Here is a 25,670-nt window from a genome sequence, read left to right on the forward strand (position 1 = left end):
ATGCGCTTTGTTCTGTGTGTAATTTGTAATTACTGTTGAGAGATTAACTGGAATGCAATAACATGGATGAACAGTGCTCTGTTGGACAGACAGCAAGTGAAGTGTGTCACAAAACAGTTAACGGTTCAATTTCAAAAAACTTGAAAAATGTAAATGACTTTGATGAAGTTAGACCAACTTTGTTTAAATTTCGAATGGTTCTTCTGTAACATCAGTGTGTGAGTATCATGAGAAGAAATATATTCTGAAGTACAACCACATTTTTGGAAGAGAGTGCTGTGATCCCTTAAAGTTTATAAAAAAGCCTATTATTAAAGGTTTGAGGGAAATAAAACTTGAACATTTGTCCTTGTTATGTGAGAGTGAAACAGGTTCCCAAGTGAAACTTAATATGATTCCTCGAAATTCCCTGTGCCCAAATCGTTACTCAAAAATATTTGTTGTGAATCCAGAACCAGAATCACGTAACCTTGTTAATGCCATTTATATTCCTAATGAGGAAGCTGTTAGCATATTGGATTTTGATTGTTCTAAGTTAGACATATCTCCTGCTTCGAAAATAATAAAATTAAGTAGCAGAGAAAGAAAAGCAGCTATGGAAAATAAGGTACAACAAATTTCAGACAAAGTTTGAAAAGACTTGGAATCACGCTTTAATAATACAGATACCAACATTATTTCTAAAGAAGAAGAATACCTATCACCAGCATCATCTGACGCTGAATATTTGAGCTTAATAGAGAAATTAAAAATTAAATGTTCAGTGACCTCTAAAGAGGAAAACTTTAAAATTTTAAGTTCGCTCCCTGACTCACGGTCAAGAGAAAAAATAGTTCATGAAATCAACATTTCTCATCGTTTGGTTAAACTAACCCAAAAATTAGTGAAAGAGCAAGGCATTCTTCCAGTTTTAGGAAAGAAGAAAGGAGTAGGTATTAGTGAAGAAACAAAGATCCAGCAGTTTTTTTGAAGATGATGAAAACAGTAGAATGTGCCCAGGTTGCAAAGATAGCAAAAGAGTTGTTATAAATGGAGTTAAAATAACGAAGTATAAACAACTGGTGCTGTCAAATTTAAATGAACTTTATGTAGCTTTCAAAAATTCCCATCCTGAATGCAAAATTGGAAGGTCAATATTTTGTGACCTCCACCCTAAGTGGTGTATTTTGGCTGGATCCTCAGCGACAAACTCCATGTGTGTTTGTTTATATCATCAAAATGTCAAACTGATGATTATGGGTGCAAACCTCAGTGATCTTAACTACAAAGAGTTACAAGATTTAATGGCCTGTGACATTCACAGTTATGACTGCATGATGAGTTTGTGTAATAAATGCCCTGGTAAGGAAACCATTATTGAATTGTTTCACGAACATGATGAGGAAATGCCAGACAGTATTACTTTCAAACAGTGGGTCACAACTGATAGGGCAGAAATGATAACATTGGTTAAATCTCAGGAAGATTACTTGGAATCTTTAATTGATAACTTACAAAAACTCACGAGTCACCACTATGATTCTAAAGTGATTTTGCAGAAAATTTTACATTTGTGATTCAGGATGCAATGCAAGGGTACCACTGGGTCAATGACCAGGCAATAGTGCATCCATTTATTCTCTACTTTAAAAATTAAGAACATGAAGTTTGCAGTTCTTCAATTTGGATTCTAAGTGACTACTTGGAGCACAACACTTTGGCTGCACATGTTTCAGAAGTATGTAATAAATTGCATAACAGAAAATTTTCCCAAGGTTGAGAAGCTGATATGCTTTTCTGATAGAAGTGGTAGCCTAGTCAGTATAAGAACAAAAAAGAATTTTTCAAATCTGTGCAACCACAAAGTACACCAATGGGTTGGAGGCTGAATGGCACTTTTTTGCATTTTGCCATGGTAAAAATGCATGTGATGGAGTAGGTGGTACAACAAAACGTGATTTAAGTAAAGACAGCCATCAAAGGCCAACCACAGACCAAATTCTCACAGTACAGAACATGTATATCTTTTGCAAGGATAATATTAAAGGCATTACCTATTTTCTGACCAAGAAAGAAGAACTGGCTCTGCATATGAAAACAACACTTCCAACTAGATTTGAAAACTGTATAGCAATAGAACGAACAAGGCATTTCCACAAATTCCTTGGCACTGCAGAAAACTTAGTTCGATGCTATGTAACATCAGAAACTGAAATTTATGAGGATCATTGTGTCAGTAAAATTACATCTCTGTCTTTAATGTTGAATGACATAGTGGCATGTGTGTATGATGGACAGTGGTGGCTTGCAGAGGTTGAACGAATAAGTTTGGAAAACAATGATGTTTTTGTGCATTTTTACCACCCTGCTGGCCCAAGAACATCATTCAAGAAATCTACTAGTGACAAAGTTTGGATACCAATGAAAAATGTTTTACGGAAACTTTTAGTGCTTGAACTTACCACAGCAACTGGGAGGTCTTATTCTATATCACAGAAGCTGTCTGAAGGAATAGAAAATTCACCAACAGGTTTAGGAACAGTCGCATCTCGAACGATGTTAATTGAAAATATTTATTTTAAGTATGTCAAAATAATATAAATGTTAATTTCAGTGGTGTGTCCACTTTTTGTATATAATCCATACTTCAATAATATCTGATTATATCCCATCAATATCACACATGAATAGGCAACAGATGTAAAATCAGTTCTAGAGTAATGTGACTCCTCATTTCCAAAAATTCATATCGTCAGATATCAATGTTGAAATTTTTACAGTATGTTGCTATCATACAGGTGTACAAACTCTGCAAGAATCATATTTTTATATTGAGTCCCACCTGAGATAACTAACCCCAAGCTTTACAAAAATGAAAATTTTCAAATTTCAAAAATTCATAAAAAATTAAGGAAACATTTGTAAGTGTTCTTGCTCTATATGAGGCTAGTAGTGTATGATATCTAACTATAGGAAAAAATACTCTCTCATAAATCACTCCTTGTTTGTTATTTTTGGGCCTAAAAAGTGGATTTTTGAAAATTTGGATACCAAACTTTGGAGGTCATTTTGACTGGTTGTTTTTGAATTTACGGTATTTTGTGTAATTGGCAATGTTGTAGAGAACACTTTTCTAAAAACAATCGTGTCAATTGCAATGTTTTAACTTACCGTATTTACTCGAATCTACGCCGCCCTTTTTTTCCGGTTTTTGTAATCCAAAAAACTGCCTGCAGCTTAGAATCGAGTGCAAAGTAAGCGGAAGTTCTGAAAAATGTTGGTAGGCGTCGCCACAACTAACTTCTGCCGTCAAATATATGTCGCACTACACAGGTATGCTTTGCAGGCACTAAGATAAATACTGGCGCCAAAACCTCAGCGTCAGTAAATAAATTAAAAGGTAGAAGAATGTAAACATTATGCCATGTAGTCTTTCGTGTTTGTGCTATTTCATTTAAATCCTGTCTGCCTAATAAACTACGAAACTAGAACAGCAAACGTGGAAGAATATACATATCATGTCATGTTTATATTCGTATTATTCTTATGCTGAATAGTGATACAGTTAGAAACTGAGCACTAAGCACGGCAACTGACTAGATTTTTAACTCTAAGATGACCCTAATTTCTGTGCAGAATGTAATGTACTAAAGAGTCGTCTGCAAAGATTTTCAAACAAAGAAAAATTTTCGCTAAACTCTCGTTTAGAACATCTTCTATCATACGCAGTCTATTATTTGGTTCTTGTTGATCATTATCAAAGAAAGCAGCAGTTTAAGCAACAAATAGCAGACTCTCGCCATTGTTTCGCTTATGAGAGAATTCCTCTTTTTTTTCTTTTCTTAATTGTAAGTCGCGGTAGCGCACACAAAAGCAAGCCTTGCCACGAGCGGCGACAGGTCGTAAACACGCATTATCAGAATGCAACAAACAATGCACAACACAGTACAATATTGCATTTTCAGCTTAGAGTGACATAAACACCTATAACAAAGAGAACGGCACTTATCAGATCAAAGCAAAATAAGCAATCGATTCAAACCAGATGAAGCACGTGAAAAAGGAAGGGTACCCGTATAAATACAGATGGAGCGCCTGACACACAGCAATGGCTACCTGGTGAAGCTTAACTGTTAAGCTTACGACTCGAACCAAACTACTGTAGCTGTATCTTCATCCATTCGACCTCGATTCTGTTTCACGTTACAATGGACCAACTGTTTTTCGATTTGGAGGGGTGGTCTAAAACTTTTCTCTCACCTTGAATTTAGAGTCTCAAATTTCAGGAGCGTCTTAGAATTGGGAAAAATTTTTTTCCTTGATTTCGAGTCTCATTTTTCAGGTGCGGCTTAGATTCGAGTGCAGCTTAGATTCGAGTAAATACGGTAACCCAGTCCAGAGATATTCGTATTTTTGCTAACATCTCTAAACTGAAACATCTTCGCGCGCTTACAGATGAAAATGGCCGCCATTTAGTAAAGGTGAAAGGGAAAATTTTTTTAAAAACTGTTTCGAACTTCTCAATTATAGGGTAATCACATATAAAAAATTAAAATACTTAAAAATGGTAAAGCAACCAACTTAATTTTTATTGGACCACTTCATTTGGATTGACCCAAATGATTCCAACAAACAATACAGTGTGTGTGTGTGTGTGTGTGTGTGTGTGTGTGTGTGTGTGTGTGTGGTGTGAAGCACAGTATAAGGAATTGGAAACATTGATAACAGTCTGATAATTGCGCATAATCACACAAATGGAAAGAGTAGTTATCTCTACAGGGGACTCCCCCTATCACAGCACTGGCCATGCAGGTGTAGAGGTTCACGTTTGTATGAAGCCGAGGGCTATATCAGAAGTAGTGTAGCTACTGGCAGGAACTCCCGAGCTGGACAGGTCTCAGCAAACAAACCTGACACAGCACAGCCTGCAGTGCCCCATCTATTCCCACATCCATTTCCATAGCCCTTCCACAAACCCCAGGTGCCCAACACAAGGCGTGACAGCATGTGCTGACAAGTGCATGGCACATGGGAAGATGTGACATGAAGACAGCATCAGTGATACTGGGCAATCTCCTTGAGCAATTAAACTTACACAGGTGTGGGACGCCATCTGATATATCCCCAATTCTCCTGGGATCAGAATGAAGAACAATAGAAACAGCTCAAAAATTGATGGACTTTCATGACACTTCAAATATACAAACATCAGGCTTGGAACTAATGAAAGCCATTTCAGCAACTGGATTCCATGATACAGTCCAAAAAATGAAAAACTTGACTGAAATTGGACTACATCAGGATCAAATTCTTGTCTGGTGCTCAGAGGAAGGAACTTCTCAGAGAAAAAAAAGAAAAGGAAGGCAAAGAATGACTTCCTTAACATAAATGGAGGGAATGAAAATGTCTTGACCTAATACCTCCAAGAAAGACCGTCTTTCAGCAAAAGGGGTAAAAAGACTCCCGTCACCTCCAAGATAGGGCTCAAGAGAACAGAGGGAGTAGTCTGTCACTCCCACTTCTCAGGATAATTAGATACAGAAAAAGTCAAGGCAGGAAACGGGGAAACAGATAAGTCTGCCAACAGGGATATCTACTGGTCAAAATCACCTCACAGCAGAAGGAGCTAGTTCAGATGGCTCTCTTGGGGGTTAGAGACAACACTGCATTTGTCCTACACACTGGCGGCCACATCCACATGGGATGCTACGAATACCTGTTATTTTAAGTATCCGTGGGTCTTTTGCAGACGAAGACCATCTTTCATCTTAGATGGAGGTTGGAAAATAGTTTTGATGCTATGTTTTCTATGCAGCTTCACAATCTTGGCTGCTACATACACCACTTTTCACAAAACTGCAGTTTGAAGTAATACACCAGGCGTGCCAAAGAATCTTGAAGAAGCAAAGAGTAAAATTGTCTGAACATGCAATACCCACCACCTACTTCAAGCACAATGGGAGTTTTATGAAACAAGAGATGGAGCAGTTGCACGACCTCTCCCTTCCCCTAGAAATATCATTTTTTTAAATGGAACACTTTGAGGAGGTAGCACTTCAAACTGCCTGGCTAAAATCTAGGCACTACTGCTGTTACAACAATGACCAGTATGGTGTCAGACCATGGTATAGAGGTGCTAGACAAGTTTTTGGATCACTTCAACAGCATCCATCCGAACACTACCTTCACAATAGAACCAGAAGAGAATGGGTGTCCTGAAAGATGAAGGTACACTAGGCCATGAAGGTTATGGGAAGAAGATCCATGCAGACCTATGCCTATGTGTATCAAACTCCCATTATCTGGCTCTCATTTTAAGTGCTAACAATCCCGGTCAATGGGCACAAGCCATGGAAGACGAAGCTAAAATGTCTTGAGAATGTGAGTTTTCAAAATAAACAGAGTGAAGGCCAGCTTAGAAGTGTGTTCAAGGAAATAAAATATGCAGCAATCTAGGAAGAAGAGTAAGGAGATACGAAATTTACTTTTCTTCCCTGTTGTTGCTTGGAAAATATAACATCAGAATCAACTTCCAACCACAGCAGAGGACAAATGATTTTCTTGGCTCTGTAAAGGACTCACTTGAAACTTTACGTATCAGGGATATATAGCACCTCGTGTGAATGTGGCAACCAGTACATTGGGCAAATGCAACACTGCATCTGTATAACACTGTGAGGAAAGATCAGCAGCACCTAAGTACAGCCTAAATGAACGACAGATTTGAACAATGTAAAATCTGGGATGGAATAACATTTCACACTGTTGGACACACACTTGATTTAGAGAAAATAAATTTGCTACGCTGAGTCAATGGCTAATGAGAAAGCATAATAAAGGAATGCGTGGAAATAAGACTCTACATGAATCTTGCCAATAGAAGGAAAGTTATCAAATAAGATCGGCGTGGAATTCCATGTTAGTGGCTATCAGCCGAGAGTGGACCTATCAGTGGACAGCACACTAGGTTGATAAAGAGTGCTCACGCAGAGATTTGAGCACAGCTTCTATCCCAAACCCAGCCCACCTTTCCCAACCCCACCGTACCCAGATACTGTTCCCTGCCAGCCAACTGCTCAAGACCTTGGTATCCACAGCTGTTCCTTGCATATAAATATAGAGACATGGGTAAAATGTTGACACTTCACCAAAAAGATGATGAGAATAAACATCACTGCAGTGTCCCAGTATCTCAACACTGCCATCTAGCTGGAAACCAGAGAGCTTTTTCATCAGTAATATATGCCAGGAAAGTCTAAATTCACAAAATGTATGAGATGTGAGAAGATGATACTTCAAATATATGCTATGAATGAAATGAAATGAAATGATCGTATGGCATTGTTGGCCGGGAGGCCCCATGTGGGGAAGTTCGGCCGCCGTATTGCAAGTCCTTTTTAGTTGACGCCACTTCGGCGACTTGCGAGTCAATGGATGATGAAATGATGATGAAGAACACACAACACCCAGTCATCACGAAGCAGAGAAAATCCCTGGCCCCGCCGGGAATCGAACCCGGGACCCCGTGCGCGGGAAGCGAGAACGCTACCGCAAGACCACGAGCTGCAGACTATGCTATGAATATATGCTATTTGAAGTTGTTCCCACACTATCACTAAAGCAACAACAATAACCACCACCACAGCTACCATCAAAATTTTGGTTATGAACAATTTGCAAATATTACAAGAATCAGCCTCTACTAATAAAGTTCTATGTATAATTTCCTACCTAATTAAAATTAATCTAATCTAAATAAAAGTTGCAATGGGGTATTATAGGAGGCATTAATTCTGCTACTTCTTTACACTCGAGGCACGCGACAGTAGACTGAACTGTGGGTAAAACAGAATAAATAATATTGCTATAATGGTAAGTTACCTCCAAAACACCAAAGGCCAATATTGTCTGATCTTCCTATAAGGCTTACTATTTGGCACCATATATAGGTGACATTTATATTTAATATAGTTACAGCTGCATTGAGCCACATCCCCCCCCCCCTTCCCGGTTTTTAAAATGGTTCTGATATTGCAAGCACAATTTTCAAACTCATTAACATATAGAAATGTTGCACACATACACAAAAAGTGCAGAATTCTATTTCGTTCCATTATCCCTACTTTCAATATCAATCGACCATTGCTAACACAGGAACTGAACCTATAGGTCCCAACCCTAAAAATGTGCCCAATATGTAGTCTGCATGATGAACTTTTCTTTGTACTTGGAAAGTGAAACACTATAAAAATCTTACTTTCCTTTCACAAATTCCCAATGCTTCCAGTTAATCTGTCAGTTTTTACCTAGTGAGATGCTGAGGTGATTACCCTCTCTAAACACTCTAAACATTGGCGATTCTGAAATTTTGGTGGAAAAAAGCAATCTGTTAATTATAGCCATCTTTTCTTCCCATTCTATTTTGTTTATAGCATTCCTACCACCAAATATTTTCTGTTAACCACATTTATCTCCTGTATATATACTGTTCGCATAACTTCCAACTCTTCAAAACTCGCATTAGCTTCCAAATTGGTGTCATTTACAGGATATCAATGTAGGATTTCTGCTTGAAACAAACTCTATAATTCTGTTTATCGTGAGTGAATCTACTGTAATTTTCAGACCTTCCTGATGAACAGCAGCCCCATGTTTCACTCTGTGGTCAGTTTAATCTTGCCATTCAGCATCAGTGTAGTTTGTATAGTTATCATTTGCATAATAACTGATTGACAAACTACTATAGATTTCATGTACTGGTATCTACACAAAAGAATCATTTGAGAATACATTCTTTACATTACAGAACTTTGTACACCTACTTTTATACTTGTTATTTTCACTCTTCCCCACCTTCTGACCTGTATTCCTGGCTTCAGTTACAATAATACTTACAATACTGTAATCCTGAAGGCCTACAAACATCATAGACACCTTCAAGTACAAACCAATAATGTTGGCTTCTCTACCATTAATATATGTAAATGTGACAAGCACTATACTTGTAGCCATGACCAATTAAGTTTGTGATGATTAGAGAGCACTTTTTTGAAAGAGGGAAGGAATCAGCAGTGACAACACTACTGACACAAACATTGAACAGGACACAACAATTTTCAAAAACTACAAATCTTTCAGTTACAGATTCATTGTTTTATTGTAATGTTTATCCAACATTGTGTCAAGATCATCATATTTAAAAGTTATATACAACAGAGGAATAAAAAATCCAGTCAGTGTTATGCACATCATGTTTGGCTATTTCGGAGCAGTTAGCCTGTGGATCCTTGTCTAAAATGATCATTCCCTAGATGCTGGTTTTACTATATGAATAAATATAAGGGTCTGCAAAAAGTCATGCTGTAAATCCAGTCTCAGTTAAACAATTAAAAACTTTTAACTACATTATAAATAGTTGTTAGACATTTCAAGATTTAAGCCACAATGCCTCTCCAGAAACAAAAGAAGTGTGACTTCAAAGCGTTCTTCACTGCTGCTTGTTGAAAACAAATACTTTACAGCATCTACTTCAATTGTTTATGCATGCACCTATTACAGGCACAAAAATCTTGCTAAATGCAAACCACAAAGTGCAATGTGTAGCTTTGTGATATATATGTTAAAATTAAAATTTTAATGATACCTGTGTAAGGGCCATGTTTCCAACAATTAAGCTCCATTGTTTCTGGCGGCTGTCCATATTCCCTAGGTTTGCATGAGTAGAAAGTCTTGATGCTAGGGTCATTTCCAGATTTCCTTTCAATCCTAGAAGTGCCGGAACGAGGATAAATACTTCAGAGACAACTTTAAACACAACCCAATGCTGAAATAACAGAATGAGACATATAATTCACAAATTAATTTACATTCCAAATATACATTACAAACAGAACACTTAAATCAGTAGCAGCAGGAATTAACAATTTTCGTTTGGTTGACTGCATCCCAATAACAAATGTTAAGTGACTTCTTCAGCTCTACGAACATGATGCTACACTGAACCAGACGATACATAGTTCCATAAGGCAAATTATTCTGTTATCCACTCACCACTTCTCTATCATTGCCTTCATCATCCCTTTCTCTGTTACTATTCACACCCACCACCCTCCCCCCCCCCCCCAAGCTAAACTTCTCTAAGTGCTCCAGTCCTTCCTCCTCTACAACTTATGACAACCTTTTGTCTAAAGCCAACATTAAGCTCACAAAACACTACTGAGAAAATTTAGAGAACTAGCTTTTGCTGCTGACTGCAGAATGATTATACTGCCTCCAAGTTACATTTCACATATGGACCACGCAGACAAGATAATAGAAATCAGGGATTGTACGAAGGCATACAGACAGTAATTTTTCCCTTGCTCCATTTGCGAGTGAAGCAGGACAGGGAAAGATTAGCAGTGGTACAATCTAGCCTCCAACACGCATCACACTGTGTCTTGCACAGTATGTATGTGGATGCAAATATTTATATCCATTACCTATTATTTTACAGAGTTTGGACTACTCAGTATTTCAGTTTATTAAATGTTTCTCGTCACTTACGGTGTACAGTTTTCAGTGATTTGTGCCCATGAAAATATAGTCACTTTACTAACTTTGTTAGTGCTTTCTTTACTACCAGTTAGATTGGAATGTTATCCCACCTTTCATAGTCTTGCTTTGTGCCCCCGAGTAACTAAAATGTCCCCACTGATTGTAGAATCTGGCAGACATTTTCTTTTTCTCCCTCTTCAAGAAAGCAGTGGAAAATAATACATCTCATTTTAGAGTTGAAAATTAGTGATGGTCTTGACCAAGTCGAGGTCTTCATTATTTTGGGCTTTAAAATTTTTAAAAGGTTAGAGCGCAACACAGTTTCAGAAGCGGCACATGTTGCAGCCTGAGTTCTACTACACATCTCACATACTACTGGTATTTAGAGCAGCAATGTCTACATGCCATATAATGGAGTTCCTCTAGTAATTTTTACTCCTTCCATCAGAGTACTGTCTAAGTAAAAAGTTGCAGCCTAGAAATCACACTGTGATTGGAGCATGTTTACAAGATTTAATCGAATATGGCAATCCACTGCAAAAGCGAAAACCCAAATGTGATTTCTGCAGACCAGAAAGAATTTTCTGGTGCAAACTGACAGCAACTCCACAGAATTTTTTTTTCCAATTTATCAAATTCAAGTACAGAATATGGACTGTTCCTCATGATTTGCTTAGGCCAATTCCTTGGTATTATGCAGTATTAAGTTTGTTGATTTGCCTAATATTGAAACTATACCCAAGAAATGCTATGATCTGTATCACGAAGCAGCTGATCTTTCTTACAAAGAAGCTGGCATTTAAGTTACTGAAATCAGTTCTTAATACATGTAATATTTTTATCATTAAGAGGGGGATGAAAAGCATAATACCTGGATTGATGTAACATTACACCTTCTTTGGAAATGTTCATTAGATTTACAATTTGGAAAAAAACATTCAACATTTAGCTAACTTACCCATGAAAATATTTATAATTTCTATAGTTCTACAATACTAGAGCAAACATTTAAAAATCCACTCTTTTACATCATTTCTTAAATTTTACGGAAGGTGATGAAAGGATGCCAACTGATAAATCATTCTAAGATATTAGATACTTTTATATTCAAGATTAGTAACTGTTCAGCTTAATGAAAGAGCAAGTTGCATATTTACTTTTCAAAATTTTGCACATAGGTAAAATTATACAATGTTTTGGTATTTCAAAACAAAATTTTCAAAATTTGTTATAAATTTAAAATTCAAGACCATGCCCATCTTTAAAAGAAACTATCATGGTCTTACACTATATGTATAAAAATCAGTATTTCCATTGTTTTCAACGGTCTATGGAAGGTGAAGCTAATTTTCCTGCAGAGAAATGCTGCCATCATTAATTCTATGATAAGTTACACCAACACATCACAGTGTGCAAAAGTATGAGAAGAATAATACCTGGACTTCATCAAGTACAAGCCCAGCAAGCACCATTCCAAGACCTGATATAACAAACGGAATGAACACTTGCACGGCTATGGCCCAAACACTTTCATCGGTGTCTGCATGCTCTGCATGCGACAGAGTCTTCAGCTGACTGATGTCAAGCAACTGGTGTGCCTCCTCTTCCACGTCTGGAAGATTTTCTTCATTGAGATCGGCGCCCGTCATTTTTCGCGCTCCTCGCCGACGCCGGCTAACCTGTGAGGACCGGCCTCGGCTACCGGCAGATCTGCGGGTCATGATGACTGAATTCTATATTACCCTGTAAAAGGAGCACACAAAATTAATTAATTACATGCAGCTGACTGACTAACAGACCAATAATTTTTACAGAAGAAATTTACAGCAAATCTGATGCAATAAAATTACTTACTATTTATATATTTATTCATCAAAGAATCATCTCACAATGATGGAGGATTTGTCAAGACTCAGTACGTCATGATCTTACTGGTAAGGAGTTAATGATAAACATTCTTCCCTGACGAACATGCAATATCATGTGGGAAGCAAGCAGCAGTCTGGAGAGGGTGGGGAAGGGAAAGGAAAGTAGTGTACGCACGCGCGCTGACAAAGACTGTGGTTGAAATCTGTATGTGTCTTAATCGTCTGCAATTTGACATGTCTTTTTTTACGCTAAGTAACCAATCTATCTTTTCCTACATTGTCGATATTCATATCTGGAGTTTCCATTGTTTGATTTTCTCGAAGTATATAATTTAATTCACAAAAATTTTGACACTGAAAATTGGTGGGTTTAGTTTAGTAAACTTGTTGACTTGGAAAACCAGTGGGGCGAGTTTAGTACACATGTATTTCCATTTAAAAAAAACTACTTTTTTCAATCCAGAAATAATGCCACAGTGATATATGCGTGAACTACATTCAAGACCTTACCAAAAATACACCAGTGAAACTTTGAATAAAGCTCTTGATCAAATGAAGGAAAGGAAAATCAGCTTTTGTGAGGCATCTGAAAGGCGAGTTGCTGACAAAACCTCTGTAGCTACGTTCTACAGTATACGTAAATGTAAATTAACTTCTTGCTTTAAGACTACAGTATTTATGTCATTTTAAAATTGGTACTACATATGTTCTCTTTCTTTATCCTCAGATTCCAAATTGCACTGAGTACTTTAATACTGGGAATAAAGAAGATCAAGCGAACAGCAGAAGTACGAGTGAACTACAGAACATGTTTCACATCCGAGGAGGAAAAAATGTTCACGGCTCACATTGTGGCACTTCCTCTTATGGGATTTTCTATGACAGTAGTGGACCTGAGAAACATTGCTGCATTGTACCTACTTCATATAGGGAAAAAATTGAGAAAATTAAGAAATGGGTTACATCTGGGAAAAGATTGGGGTTACTCATTTCTGAAACAACACAGGCAGATGCCCAGCCCTAGGCTCAACAAAAATATAACAACGAAACAAGTAGGAAGGAAGAAATTTTAGATGTCCTTCCTTCAAATTTGTGGGCATATGATGAAACAAAGCTTGTGGAAGATACTGGCGTCAAAGTTGTTTTAGTAAAATGTGGAACCAAATAACCAGAACGAATACGAAATGCATCTAAGGTATGTATCACTTCCATGCTGTGGGTATGCTGAGGGCATAATCGCTCCATAGTATATTAACTACAAAACAGACAGTATTTATGAATAATGGCAAAGAGGTGGACTGTCCAAGGCTTGCTGTAACCAAACCAAATCTGGCTGGATGGATTTAAGAACATTTGAAGATTCGTTCGTGGAAACAATATTACCACGGGTCAAAAAACTCCCTGGGAAAAAGGTATTAATTGGAGACAATTTAAGTTCCCATCTGAGTTATGAAGTCATCATGAAATTCACTTTCATGTGCCTTCCTCCTAACTCTGGCCATCTGATGCAACCCTCAGACATGGCTGTTTTTCAGTCAATGAAAGGCTCATGGAGATGCTAAACAACTGGAAACAGGCAGAAATGGGAAAACGATGTGCAACAGTGCCAAAACTGGTCTTCCTCAAGTTAGTGAACCAGTTATTTGAGAGCACGAGCAGCACAACTGAAGCAAATCTAAAATCTGGAGTCAGATCTTGCACAATATATCCATTAATCTGAAGAATGTGTTAACACAATTAAGCAGTAGCCTCTTGGAAGCTGAAAGAGAGAACCTGCAAGACCATATGTCTAATTCGTTTCTGCAGCATTTGAAAGAACATGAAAAGACACACTGGGCATACCTAAGAAAAGAGGGGCAAGAAAATAAACGTTCCTCCAAGTCAAGGAATTACACCTGATGACTTTCCTCAGGAAGACCCTAGTTGCCAGTACCAGTAGCTCTTCAGGGCTAAGGAAAAACGTTTCTTGCAGGAAGAAGAAAATCACCAGTGATGACAATAGTTATTCTGAAGATGGAGATTCCTGTAACAGCTATGTAGAAGTGAAGACGAACTAACAACAATAGAAGAGCTTTGCTCAGGAAGTGAACTTGGTGATAACGTCTATAATGCCAGCTTGTCTTTCCAAAGCAGCCCAAACTTCATTACACAAGTTGGTGAGCATGTTTTAAGCTATGAGGGATCACACTATCCAGGCCATGATTCTTTAATTGAAGTAGAGAACTTTAAGGTCAGTGTTTTGTTTTGTTTTGTTTTGTTTTTAGGGCACAAAAAACAACTGGGGCCATACGCAATCAAGTCAAAATTATAGAACACGAAGACAGAAGAGTTAAAAAAAGACTACACATCAATCCCAATCAATGTAAGAGAAGACAGCTAAAAACAGTGATGTGGAGAAAGGGCTATAAACTACACCATAGATAAACAGAGATCCAGGACTAAAACTTAAATAGCCTTCGCCATATCGCTACAACGAATAAAAAGTAAGATTTAGTTGACAGCCCACACCTCATTTGCTAAAACGGCCAAAACCTCAGATGGCAAACCCAAGCAGGAATGTAAACAGTTAAAAAATGGGCATTCCATCAGAATATAGCAGACAGTTAAAACTTTGGGGTAATGTGCACAAAGTGGTGGGGGAGCACCACTTAACAAATGGTGATGGCTAAAAAGGCAGTGCCTTATACGCAACCTAGTTAAAATGACCTCCAGGTAGGAGTGCTGTGAGAATGTCGTCCAAGCCCCTGGGAGAGGCTTAACAATCCTGAGCTTAATCCCATGAAGGAAGGACCAATGGCTATGCCAAAGTGACACCACCACCTGATAGACGGCAACACAGAGATCATCGCAAGGAATATAGGAACAAGTTGGATGAGGTACGAAGACTGCAGCCTTCGCAGCAGCATCAGCAGCCTTGTTTCCTAGCAGACCAACATGACCAGGAACCCACATACACTGCACAGTGGATCCCCTCAAGAGTGAGCAAGTGAAAGTTTTCCTGAGCCTGTTGTACTAAAGGATGGGCAGTGTTGAGTGCAGAGAGATTTTGAAGTGCACTGAGAGAATCAGAGTCTTAGCAGAGAACACAACTGAAAAGCCTGTGTCGCCAGATGTATTCCAGGGCCTGATATGGGGCAAAGAGCTTGGCTGTAAATACTGAGCAGTCTACCAGAAGCTGACACTGAAAAACGGCAGTGCCAATGATGAAGGCACACCCGAGACCACAGTCAGTCCCAGAGCCATCAGTGTACACAAAGGTACTATCACAAACTTCCATGCGAACGTCATGAAACTGAAGGCGATAGATCGAGGCTGGAGTAGTGTCCTAGTGTCCTTAGGAAGCGAATGCAGGCCAAGGTGAACATGAGCCACCAAATGAAGCCAAGGTGGTGAACGAATCACACCCACTGGGAAAATTGTAGGTAGTGTGAAGTTAAGCTGCCAAAGCAAGCACTGAAAGTAGACTTCAGGAGGCGACGGATAGGAGGGTCGTGTCCCATACTGGGGATCAAACGAGTCATTAAAGGAGGAGGCATAAGATGGGTGACCATGCATGGCAGACAAACAGCATGCATATCTGCTGAGGAGAAAATTGCGGCAACAGAACAGTGGCAGTTCATCAGCTTCGGCATATAGACTCTCAACCAGGCTAGTGAGTGAGTGAGAGAGAGAGAGAGAGAGAGAGAGAGAGAGAGAGAGAGAGAGAGATGCCAGTGGCCAAACGGACGTCATGACAATGTTGAGATGGCGTAAGAGGGACAGATGTGCAGACACATAAACAAAGCACCCATAGTCTAGTTTCCAATGGACAAGGGACCCGTACAAACACAGGAGGGTGGTTAGATCTGCACCCCAAGACGTATCATTGAGGACACACAGGACACCGAGGGACCTCTTACGGCAGCATGCCAGGTAAGACACATTGGAGGACCACGAGTGTTTCCTATCGAGCATGTATCCCACGAATTTCATAGTTTGAATGAACTGAAGGGCAACAGGCCAAAAATGTAAAGATGGTGGGAGAAACCAATTGCACTGCCAGAAATTCATACAAAAGATAGTCAAAAAGCGAAAGCTATTGCCTATGCTCCATGAGTAAAGATCGAGACATCGCTGAAGATGCCACTCAATGAGACAAGTCTATGGAGAACTGCAATAGATGGCAAAATTGTCAATGAGAAGGGAGCCGAAGATACCCGGCAGGAGACAGGTGCTTATACAGTTAATGGCGATAGCAAAGAGTATGACGCTCAGGACAGAACCCTGAGGCACACCGTTTTTCTGGATAAAGGTGTCTGAGAAGACAGAACCCTCACGCACCCTGAAAACTTCGTCTTTTAAAAATTCCTCAAGGGAACGGAGCAGGCAGCTACGGAAGCCCCACATGTAGAGAGTATAGAGGATACCAGTTTTCCGGCAGGTGTCATGCGCCTTTGCCAAATCTAAAAATGCGGCCACTGTCTGGGATTTCCGCAGAAGACCATTCATGACATGGGTGGACAACGTGACAAGATGATCACATGCAGAATGGCGCACTCTAAATTCACAGTATACAGTGGTTAGTAAATTGTGAGACTTGAGCCACCATACCAGCCAGGTATGAAACATACATTCCATCATCTTGCAAATACAGCTGGTGAGAGAGGTGGGACAGTAGCTAGAAGGAAGGTGTTCGTCCTTACCAGGCTTAGGTATGGGTATGTCGGTGGATTCATGCCAGCATCTAGGAACCATACCCTTTTCCCAGATGTGGTAGAATGTATTAAGCAAAAAGAGCTTGCATGCAAGAAAAAGGTGCAGCAGCATCTGAATGGGGACAGCATCTAGCCCTGGGGTGGAAGATCGGGATGAACTGAGAGCGTGATCCAGCTCCCTCATAGTGAAGGCAGCATTGTAGCACTCACAATTCTGAGGCGAGAAGGGTATCACCTGAGCCTCCTCCACTCATTTCCAATGGAGGAAGGCAGGGCGATAGTGGCCAGAGCTCAAAATTTCCACAAAATGGCGGCCCAAGGTGTTGGAGATAGCAACAGGGTCCATGATGACATTGTCTACTACGTCAGGCCGGAAACTGGTGAAGGGTCTTGGTACCAGAGAGCTGTCGAGAGATTAGCCCACATGACAGAACGAAGGGTGGAACTGTTAGAAGAACTAGTGAATGAAATCCAACTTTTTTACTATCCCAAAGAACACGACACTGTGCACACATCTGTTTATAATGTATGCAGTTTGCCATAGTAGGATGACGGTTAAAAACACAGAGAGCACATCTATGCGTGAATTGCATGTGCATGCCTCAGTCCACCATGAGATGGCATGCCAACCTCAGGGGGATGCTCAAAAACGGACCAGAAAGAAATGCAGAAGCTCAAAGCAGTTGTGAGGACACAATTTCATTTCCTGAAGGCAGAGTACAAGGGGACACTGCGATTCTAAAAGCAGCTGTAAATCCTCTTTGTGGAATCGAAGGCCACGAACATTCCATTGGAGGAGGAAAAAATGAAGGGGTGTCATCTCGGCGGCTGACAAGTGACAGCCTTCAAAGTCTCACTGCTACAGGGCACAGAGGCAAGAGGATCCTGTTCCATGAGGTCCACAGAAGTATTGGCTTTCTTGTGCTGTTTGTCTGTGGAGTCAAACACAGTAAACCATTTGGTGGTGCGCATCAGTGACCCGGAGGTTGGCCGGGCAAAGGTATCACATGGCAACACCATCAAAGAGGATTTTTGAGTCAGTGAAGGAAAAGACCATTTGCCTTTGTTGGACTTCAAGTCTTTCCAGTTAGCATAGGAAGACTCAGGAGTTGGTTGGCTGGAGGGATGTAGGTGGTTATCACGGGAGTAGTACTCCTGTCCTTTCTGATCTGCCAGTTGTGTAGCTGGTGGTTTCACCCCTTGAGGCACAAGTTTGATGGCTTATTGCACAGCTGGATGAGGGGACGGCAATTCTACCTACACATTGGGAGATTTCACAACCTAAGAGCTGAATTTGACGCATGTCTGTGTGGCCACATCCTTCATGTAGCGAAATGTAGCAAGAACAGAACTATGAGTGCCAGATGGTAGAATGCAGAGTTTGCGACTAATCAGTAACTTGCGAGTGACTGGATAAGGTACTTTTTCTTTTACCCAGATCTCCTGGACAGCCCACTCATCAAGATACTTAGGACAATCTTGAGAGGCAGCAACATGGTCGCCATTGCAGTTGATACAGCAGGGAGGAGGAGGTGGGAAATCGCCCTCATGTGCATCCCTACCACAGGTAACACATTTGGCTGGGTGCTGACAAGACGTTCTAGTGTGGTTGAAACGATGACACTGGTAGCAGCGCTTCAGGTTTGGAATGTACGGTCAGACTGTGATAATTTCATTGCCTGCTTTGATCTTTGACAGTAGCACCACTCTATCAAAGGTGAGAATAAGAGTGCCGGTGGGCACTAAGGAAGAATCTACCTTTTTCATCACCCGATGGACAGCAATGACACACTGATCAGAGGTATGACTGGATTTCGGCCTTGGTCAGACCGTCTAGCAGCCTGGCATAATTAACACCATGGGAAGAATTCAAGGTTCTATGGGCCTAGACACAAACAAGATAGCTGTGGAGAAACAAGGTGGCAAGCAGTTGTTGTGCTTGAGAATCATAAGTAGTCTCAAAAACCAAGTGCCATTCCATAATCGAGAGCAGGATTTCATAGTGCCATCAACACCTTTCTGAATAATAAATAGATTTACCATGGTGAAGAACTGACCGTCTTCAGTACATGAAACCATTACGAACTGTGGTGCAGATGGAAGGGTTTTTGAATCGTTAGCCTCATTATGTTTATGCTTCGTAGACGTGGATTGTGAAGATGATTGGTTCGTTGTGAGAAAATCCCCATGATTTCCTGTGTCTGATGGCACACTCTTTCCAACTGGGGGCCCCCTTCACAAAGGGGGTGCACCTGCCTTAGGTAATTGTTCACACCTCATGTCAACTTCCCAAACACCTGACAGAGGGGCTGATCGGCAATTTGGGAAGGTGGCAGCTCAGGCAGTCACCCCTCCCTGGGCCTGGCCTGTACCAGGGGGTACATGTGAATGCTACCTGTCAACCTGGAGTTTGGAATTTCTCATTACCCAGTAACCTGTTGTGCATCACACATGTGGACCGGCCTTCAGGAGTGCACAGGGCAGAGGAAGAGGAAGAAGAAGAAGAAGAAGAAGAAGAAGAACCTCAAACGCCAAAGCGGAGGGAGGATAGGAGAAGGGAAACAAAGAAAGGAAAAGGGAATGAAAACTGGTGGTGAGACTTTGTATGTCAGTGATGTAAAATGTGCAACATTCCCAATAACACCCTAGACATATTCCCTGGGAGAGGAGGGGAGGGGGGGGGGATGTCAAGAGGAAAGACATGCAGCACGGGAAGGGAAAACATGCTGAATGGAAAAAAATAGCAAATACTGGAAATGGCCAACTCCAGTTGATGAAATCTTGTACTCTCATGAGCAAATAGTACCCAAACTTCCTGTTCCCAAACAAAAATGTAGAAAGGAGGTTTTTTGTCGACATGAAATATTGAAAGTTTATTCCTCTGATATTGTGACTTGAGATCCCTTTTATTGATTTTCTGACACTACGAGTGAATTAACTGAGTTAGTAGTACGTGATCTAGTGTTATTTCAATGTAATTTTCAATAATTTTACCTAAAACAAAAGAAGCTAATGGACTCATGAAAAATTTGGAATTGTTGATGAACTGTGTTGCAATAAAACATTCAAAAATAGTAAATGCTGAAATAATTACTTTGCTGTTTATATTTGATTTGGCTTTTAGCAAACATACCTAGATGGGATGAGAATGGTACATTTTGTCTTGGCTATGATTTTCAGAAGTTTTTGAACTAGTACTAAACTGGCACTATTTTATGTGGTAGCATTAGTACAAAAAGAAAATTATTTCAAAATCTGTTTAATACATATAAAGATTGTAACAACAGTTGAATAACTTGAAGCTGGAAGAGACAAAGCAGGCGCTTCTAACACAGTGTGAAACGTGCACAAAAATATGTCAAAACTGTACTACACTAAGGCATGTACAAGTTGAGCAGTGTGAAGACCATGTATCAGGTTTAGTTATCCCACAAATGACACTTCCAGTGACATGGGAAGAGAGAAGCATGCGGTACCCACACACCCAATTTTTAAACCTTCCCCACTGCACGCAACAGAGCAGAAAAAAGCATAGCACGACCTCTACAACGCATCTTACAGAAACTGCTAAATTTTGTCAGTGTTCTGGGTTAGTTCATCTGAGGGTGATATTTTGATTCCCTGGGCACAATTATCAAGACAACACAGCTATTCTCATACAAATGTTAGTGACAAACTGAAGCTGAGTAACAGACTGTAAATCTAATCTCAATTCCTCTCTGCAAACTGAGGCAACTGGGGACACCTCGATGACTGACAAACTGTAACTCACTAAAAAACCCATCCACATTTCTTCCAAATTCCACTAAACTGTCCTCTGGTGATGTGGAGCTAGCACACCTGGGGCAAGAAAACTTACTGGATCAAGTTTAATATTCTGCACAATGTACACACTGTTAAAAAAAGATTGATAATTTTATATCTGAGAACTTTCCTCAGGTATGTGGTTAATCAACATTCGCATCTGTATATTTCCTCCCACTGGTTTGAGTCCCAAAGCAACATGAGAAAATCACTCTGAAGTCTTATGAAACAGAAGTACTACTAACAAATACAAACATTAGGCCAATACATGAAGTGTACCTGGATGGATCAAACACAATAGCCACCTGTCTACAGTTTCAATTTATTACAAACATTATATACTACATATACTTAGATAAAAGATAAGACAATTGATCTTCACATTCTAGTTCCTTATGAGCAGTCATTTATTGGAGTGATCTCAAAATACAGAAAAACTACATTTTGTCTGCATACAGGGTATTTAAAAAACAGTGTCTGACATACCTAGAGGAGAGAGTACTGGTCAAAACTAGGAACAAAGGCCTTATAAATATGTATTAGAAAAAAAAATACTTGAGACAGGAGCCACTTAAATTTTATTAAAAACTGTTTAATTCTCTCACTGTGATGCTGCTGTTTGACATAGCACTTACAACTGTCTCCTAGATCAGCCATTCTTTACACATCTTTTGGAGTTTTACTGGCATCAGATCGGGGTTACTAATTCTACTGAGTGCAAACAATGTAAACAAGAAAATGAAGACCTATTATTCCAAGGTGGGAAATGGCAGACATGATATTCTGTTATGGCTTAGTCAACAGTGTTAATCATGAATATATGAATGAATGTGTCATGTGCACTCAATGACCTTTGATTTCACTGGAATAAAGCAGCATATCGTTACAGCAATTTGCAGGAATGGGAGTGTTCACAAGTCCAAGGGACTGCAGTCAATCAACCATACTTTCCATGCCAGATGTGTTGGGGAGATAGTTGTGACAAAAAGATGCTGATCCTGAAAGAAGTGAACAAAGAACTGGAGCTGCTAAAGGCATAAACCAACCTCTTGTGAGGTCAGTTCTGCATGAACAGTTAGTTTATCCACATCCACAAGAGCAACAGATGAACACTCTCTCTGATATCATCTAACAGATGAATATCATGAGACACAACTGCCCTTACCTCAACACTTTGTATTCCCAGATGTTTTTACAGGACTTTCTCCTAGTTTTGACTAGGAAGACCTGGAAGATTTCATGACGCTTTTTATTAACATGATGTATAACACACACACAATGCAAGGACCATCAGATAATTTCTAGAATAAACATTGGAGGAAATTATCTCCCTGGCCTTCTTAAGCCCATACACAAAAGGCACACCAGAATTTTAAGACTGCAGTGATAACAGTTTCCTTTGCCAAAGGCTTTTACATGTGGACAGCCTCAGTTACAGGAAGGTATACATGGAAGGAGGACAATATGACTGATATAACCACCAACTTTGTGTGTGCGCCACTTCATAGTTTGAGCGTGAAGTCTGTACTTGATTTGGCCAAAAGCGGCCACCCATACTGCTAGTACGACAGCAGTTGCATGTGCAGCCTCCCAGCTGCACCCCTGTTAGTACTAATGACTATACAGGCTGTTGCACAAGGCTCTACTGGCCACTTGGGTGTTGTCTGTTGTATGTACTTTGTCTCTCATGTGTTTATGGTTTGTCATATAATAAAGTTACAGTATTGTTGGGTTAGAACACTTTGGCAATGAGTACAGGATTAGAATCAATAAGTTCCACTTCAGTCATTGGTCCTTTGAGTTCAATTTCCATGGAGGCAGTATTTAAATCTCTCTGAGTAACAGTAGGCACTGACAGTTGTTATTTCCAGTTTAATGGATACAAGGGCACAATGTGCAGCCCTGCCAACAACATATCTGCCACCATTCCCTGCATATGGTAATGCAGCAGAATACTGGGATGCTTACTAAAAACACTCCCGAAAATATTTCCGGGCATTTGGGGTAACATACATAAACTTGGGCAAGGCTCTTTTCTGCCGTGGATCTCACTTTGTGTGTATCTTTTGTTGTGTCAGCTTGCCCCCTTAAAAGATCATTCAAGTCTCTCTTTTGATTGGATGTGAGAGTTACTTTCAACCTACCACTGTAAATGTACTCGCATTATTGGTGCTCATATGGAGCTTTACCATTCCCAAAAGTGACCAAAACAGTCATACAAGGCATGGACAGTAGAACTCCACAGACTTAGTCGTCGTTATAATTTTGTGACAAATGTTCATAAGGAATTCTACACAGATCAAATGGTTCAGTATGCAATCATACATCTTGCTCCTGACAGGAAAGTTCATCAAGAGTGAGCTCTACAGTGTGAAAATCCTATGCTTATTGAAGTATTAAACATAGCTCAGTCACTTGAAGTGAGAAGCTATTGCACAGCAGTGTAACCCTCGAAGACCAAGATGAAGGCACCAGTGGCACCCCGATTATCCCCTGGACCATGATGGGCAGGCCGGACGAAATCAACTCCTCGTTGTTCTAAGTTGGCGCGCAGCTCATCGTCAGACTGCAACAGAAAGTCCCTGTAGAATATAATACCCTGGACCAAGTTTAAGCTCTTATGAGGCGTGATGGTAACAGAAACATCCTCCAGCTTGTCACAAGCGAGTAATGCCCGTGACTGGGCAGAGGATGCCGTTTTTATCAAGACAGCCTGACCACATTATGGACAAGCCCTCCACCTCCCCAAACTTGTCCTCTAAATGCTCTACAAAAAACTGAGGCTTTATTGAGACAAAGGAGTCCCCATCGGCTCTCGTACATACAGGGTACTGGGGCGAATAAGGTTTGCTGCCATCCTTAGCCTGGTGTTCCTCCCATGATGTGGCCAGGGAGGGGAATGATTTAAGATCATACTTCCTAGCATTGTACTGAGACTTGAAACACTTAGAGGCTGCTGGCATTTGATCACCAGCATGTGACTACGTGGTACACTTCATCACACGTCATCTGCCCTCATGCCACCTACTCCGACCAGGGGCCCTCCCTGTGGGCGCCACCCAGTGACAGCGAAGGCCATGTGGTAGGATGGCCATTGCCGGGAGTCCCGATGCCCCAGGATGACAGGCAACTACTCCTTGGCATACGTGGGGAGTTAACTGTGCTGGCATCAGCAGTGCGATCCCTGTGTAGTCAGGGGGCTACAACCAACAGGGTACACGGCGGCCCCACCATAACGGACTGGGTACCATGCTGGATATCAGGTGCAAGGAATTCCATGGTCATTGTCAGCACAGAAAATGACACTTCATAGTGGGTGGAGGAAAACGCACCCAGGAAGGTGTCCTCACTCAAGAGATGGAGGATGAGCGGGACTGCAATGCCACGATGAGAAAGTGGGCTAAAGATCTCAATGCACAATGGACACGATGCACCATGTAACGCACCCTTCCCCAGTTGGCTCGCTCTTCAGGAAAATTATAAAAATGGAGTTCAAACCCTACAGGAGACCATCACATAAAGGCCAAAAGGTGAGAGACTCCTTTTAGTCGCCTTTTGCAACAGGCAGGAATACCTCGGGCCAATTCTAACCCCCAGGGTCGCAGAGGGATTAGCCCCAGGAATTTTGTAGTTTCAACGAACGGAAGGGCAACAGGCCCACGACGTAAAGATGCTGAGAGAAAATTTGCACCGCCAGAAATTCAGACAGATAGTTTTGTCAGTGGAGAAATGAAAACCGTTGTTGATGCTCCAGGAGCAAAGACGCTCAAAGACATCGCTGAAAACGCCACTCAGTGAGACATATCTGTGGAGAACTGCAACAGATGCCAAAATCGTCAACCAAAAGGGAGCCAGAGATGCCCAGCAGGTGACAGGCCATTACAGGGTTAATGGTGATAGCAAAGAGGGCGACACTCAGGACAGAACCCTGAGGCACACTGTTTTCCTGGATGAAGGTGTCCATCAAGGCAGAACCCACACGCATCCTGAAAACTTGGTCTTTTAAAAATTCCTGAAGGAAACAGGGCAGGCGGCCACAGAAGCCCCACATGTAAAGAGTATGGAGGATACCAGTTCTCCAACAGGTATCCTAGGCCTTCTCCAAATCAAGAAACATCGCCACAGTCTGAGATTCCTGCGGAAAACCATTCACGACATGGGTGGACAAAGTAACTATATGGTCAACTGCAGAACTCCATGCTCAAAATCCGCATCATGCAAATGTTACCAAATTGTGAGACTTGTGCCACCATACCAGCCGGGCATGAATCATATGTTCCATCACATTGCAAACGCAGCTGGTGAGAGAGGTGGGGCAGTAGCTAGGACGGTTTTTGTCCTTACCGGCCTTGCTTAGCTTCACACCAACTTCTCGGAAATGTGCCCTATGTCCAGATGTGATTGTATGTATTAATCAGAAAGTGCTTGCCTGCAAGAGAAAGGTGCTGCAACATCTGGATGGGGACAGGCAGAGGATCAGGATAAACTAACAGCATGATCTAGCTCCCTCATAGTGAAGGCGGCATTGTAACACTCACGATTCTGAGAAGAGACTGGTATCGCCCGAGCCACCTCCGCTGGTTTCCGATAGAGGAAGGCAGGGTGATAGGGAGCAGAGCTCAAAATTTTCACAAAATGGCGGCCCAAGGTGTTGGAGATAACAATAGGGTCCACAATAATATCGTCTGCTACTATCAGGCTGGAAATTGGCAAATGGATCTCGGTTCCAAAGAGCTATCTGAAGTTCGCTCATGCGACAGAAGAATGTATGTAACTGTTAAAAGAACTA

General features: G+C 40.7%; 1 protein-coding gene across 6 annotated transcripts in view; it reads right to left on the reverse strand.

The window, feature by feature from the left end:
• LOC126248342 (solute carrier family 41 member 1-like) overlaps positions 1 to 25,670 on the reverse strand; it is a 124,350-nt gene that overhangs the window by 25,138 nt on the left and 73,542 nt on the right. For all 6 annotated transcript variants that reach the window (XM_049949251.1, XM_049949247.1, XM_049949250.1 and 3 more), the window contains 2 exons: positions 11,952 to 12,258; positions 9,623 to 9,802 (listed from right to left, as the gene is read on the reverse strand). In XM_049949251.1, the coding sequence (XP_049805208.1) occupies positions 9,623 to 9,802; positions 11,952 to 12,236 (465 nt within the window). In that variant the 5' untranslated portion in view covers positions 12,237 to 12,258. The remainder of the gene's footprint in view (positions 1 to 9,622; positions 9,803 to 11,951; positions 12,259 to 25,670) is intronic.

The sequence above is a fragment of the Schistocerca nitens genome, chromosome 3, assembly GCF_023898315.1.
Source record: "Schistocerca nitens isolate TAMUIC-IGC-003100 chromosome 3, iqSchNite1.1, whole genome shotgun sequence".
Classification (NCBI taxonomy): domain Eukaryota; kingdom Metazoa; phylum Arthropoda; class Insecta; order Orthoptera; family Acrididae; genus Schistocerca; species Schistocerca nitens.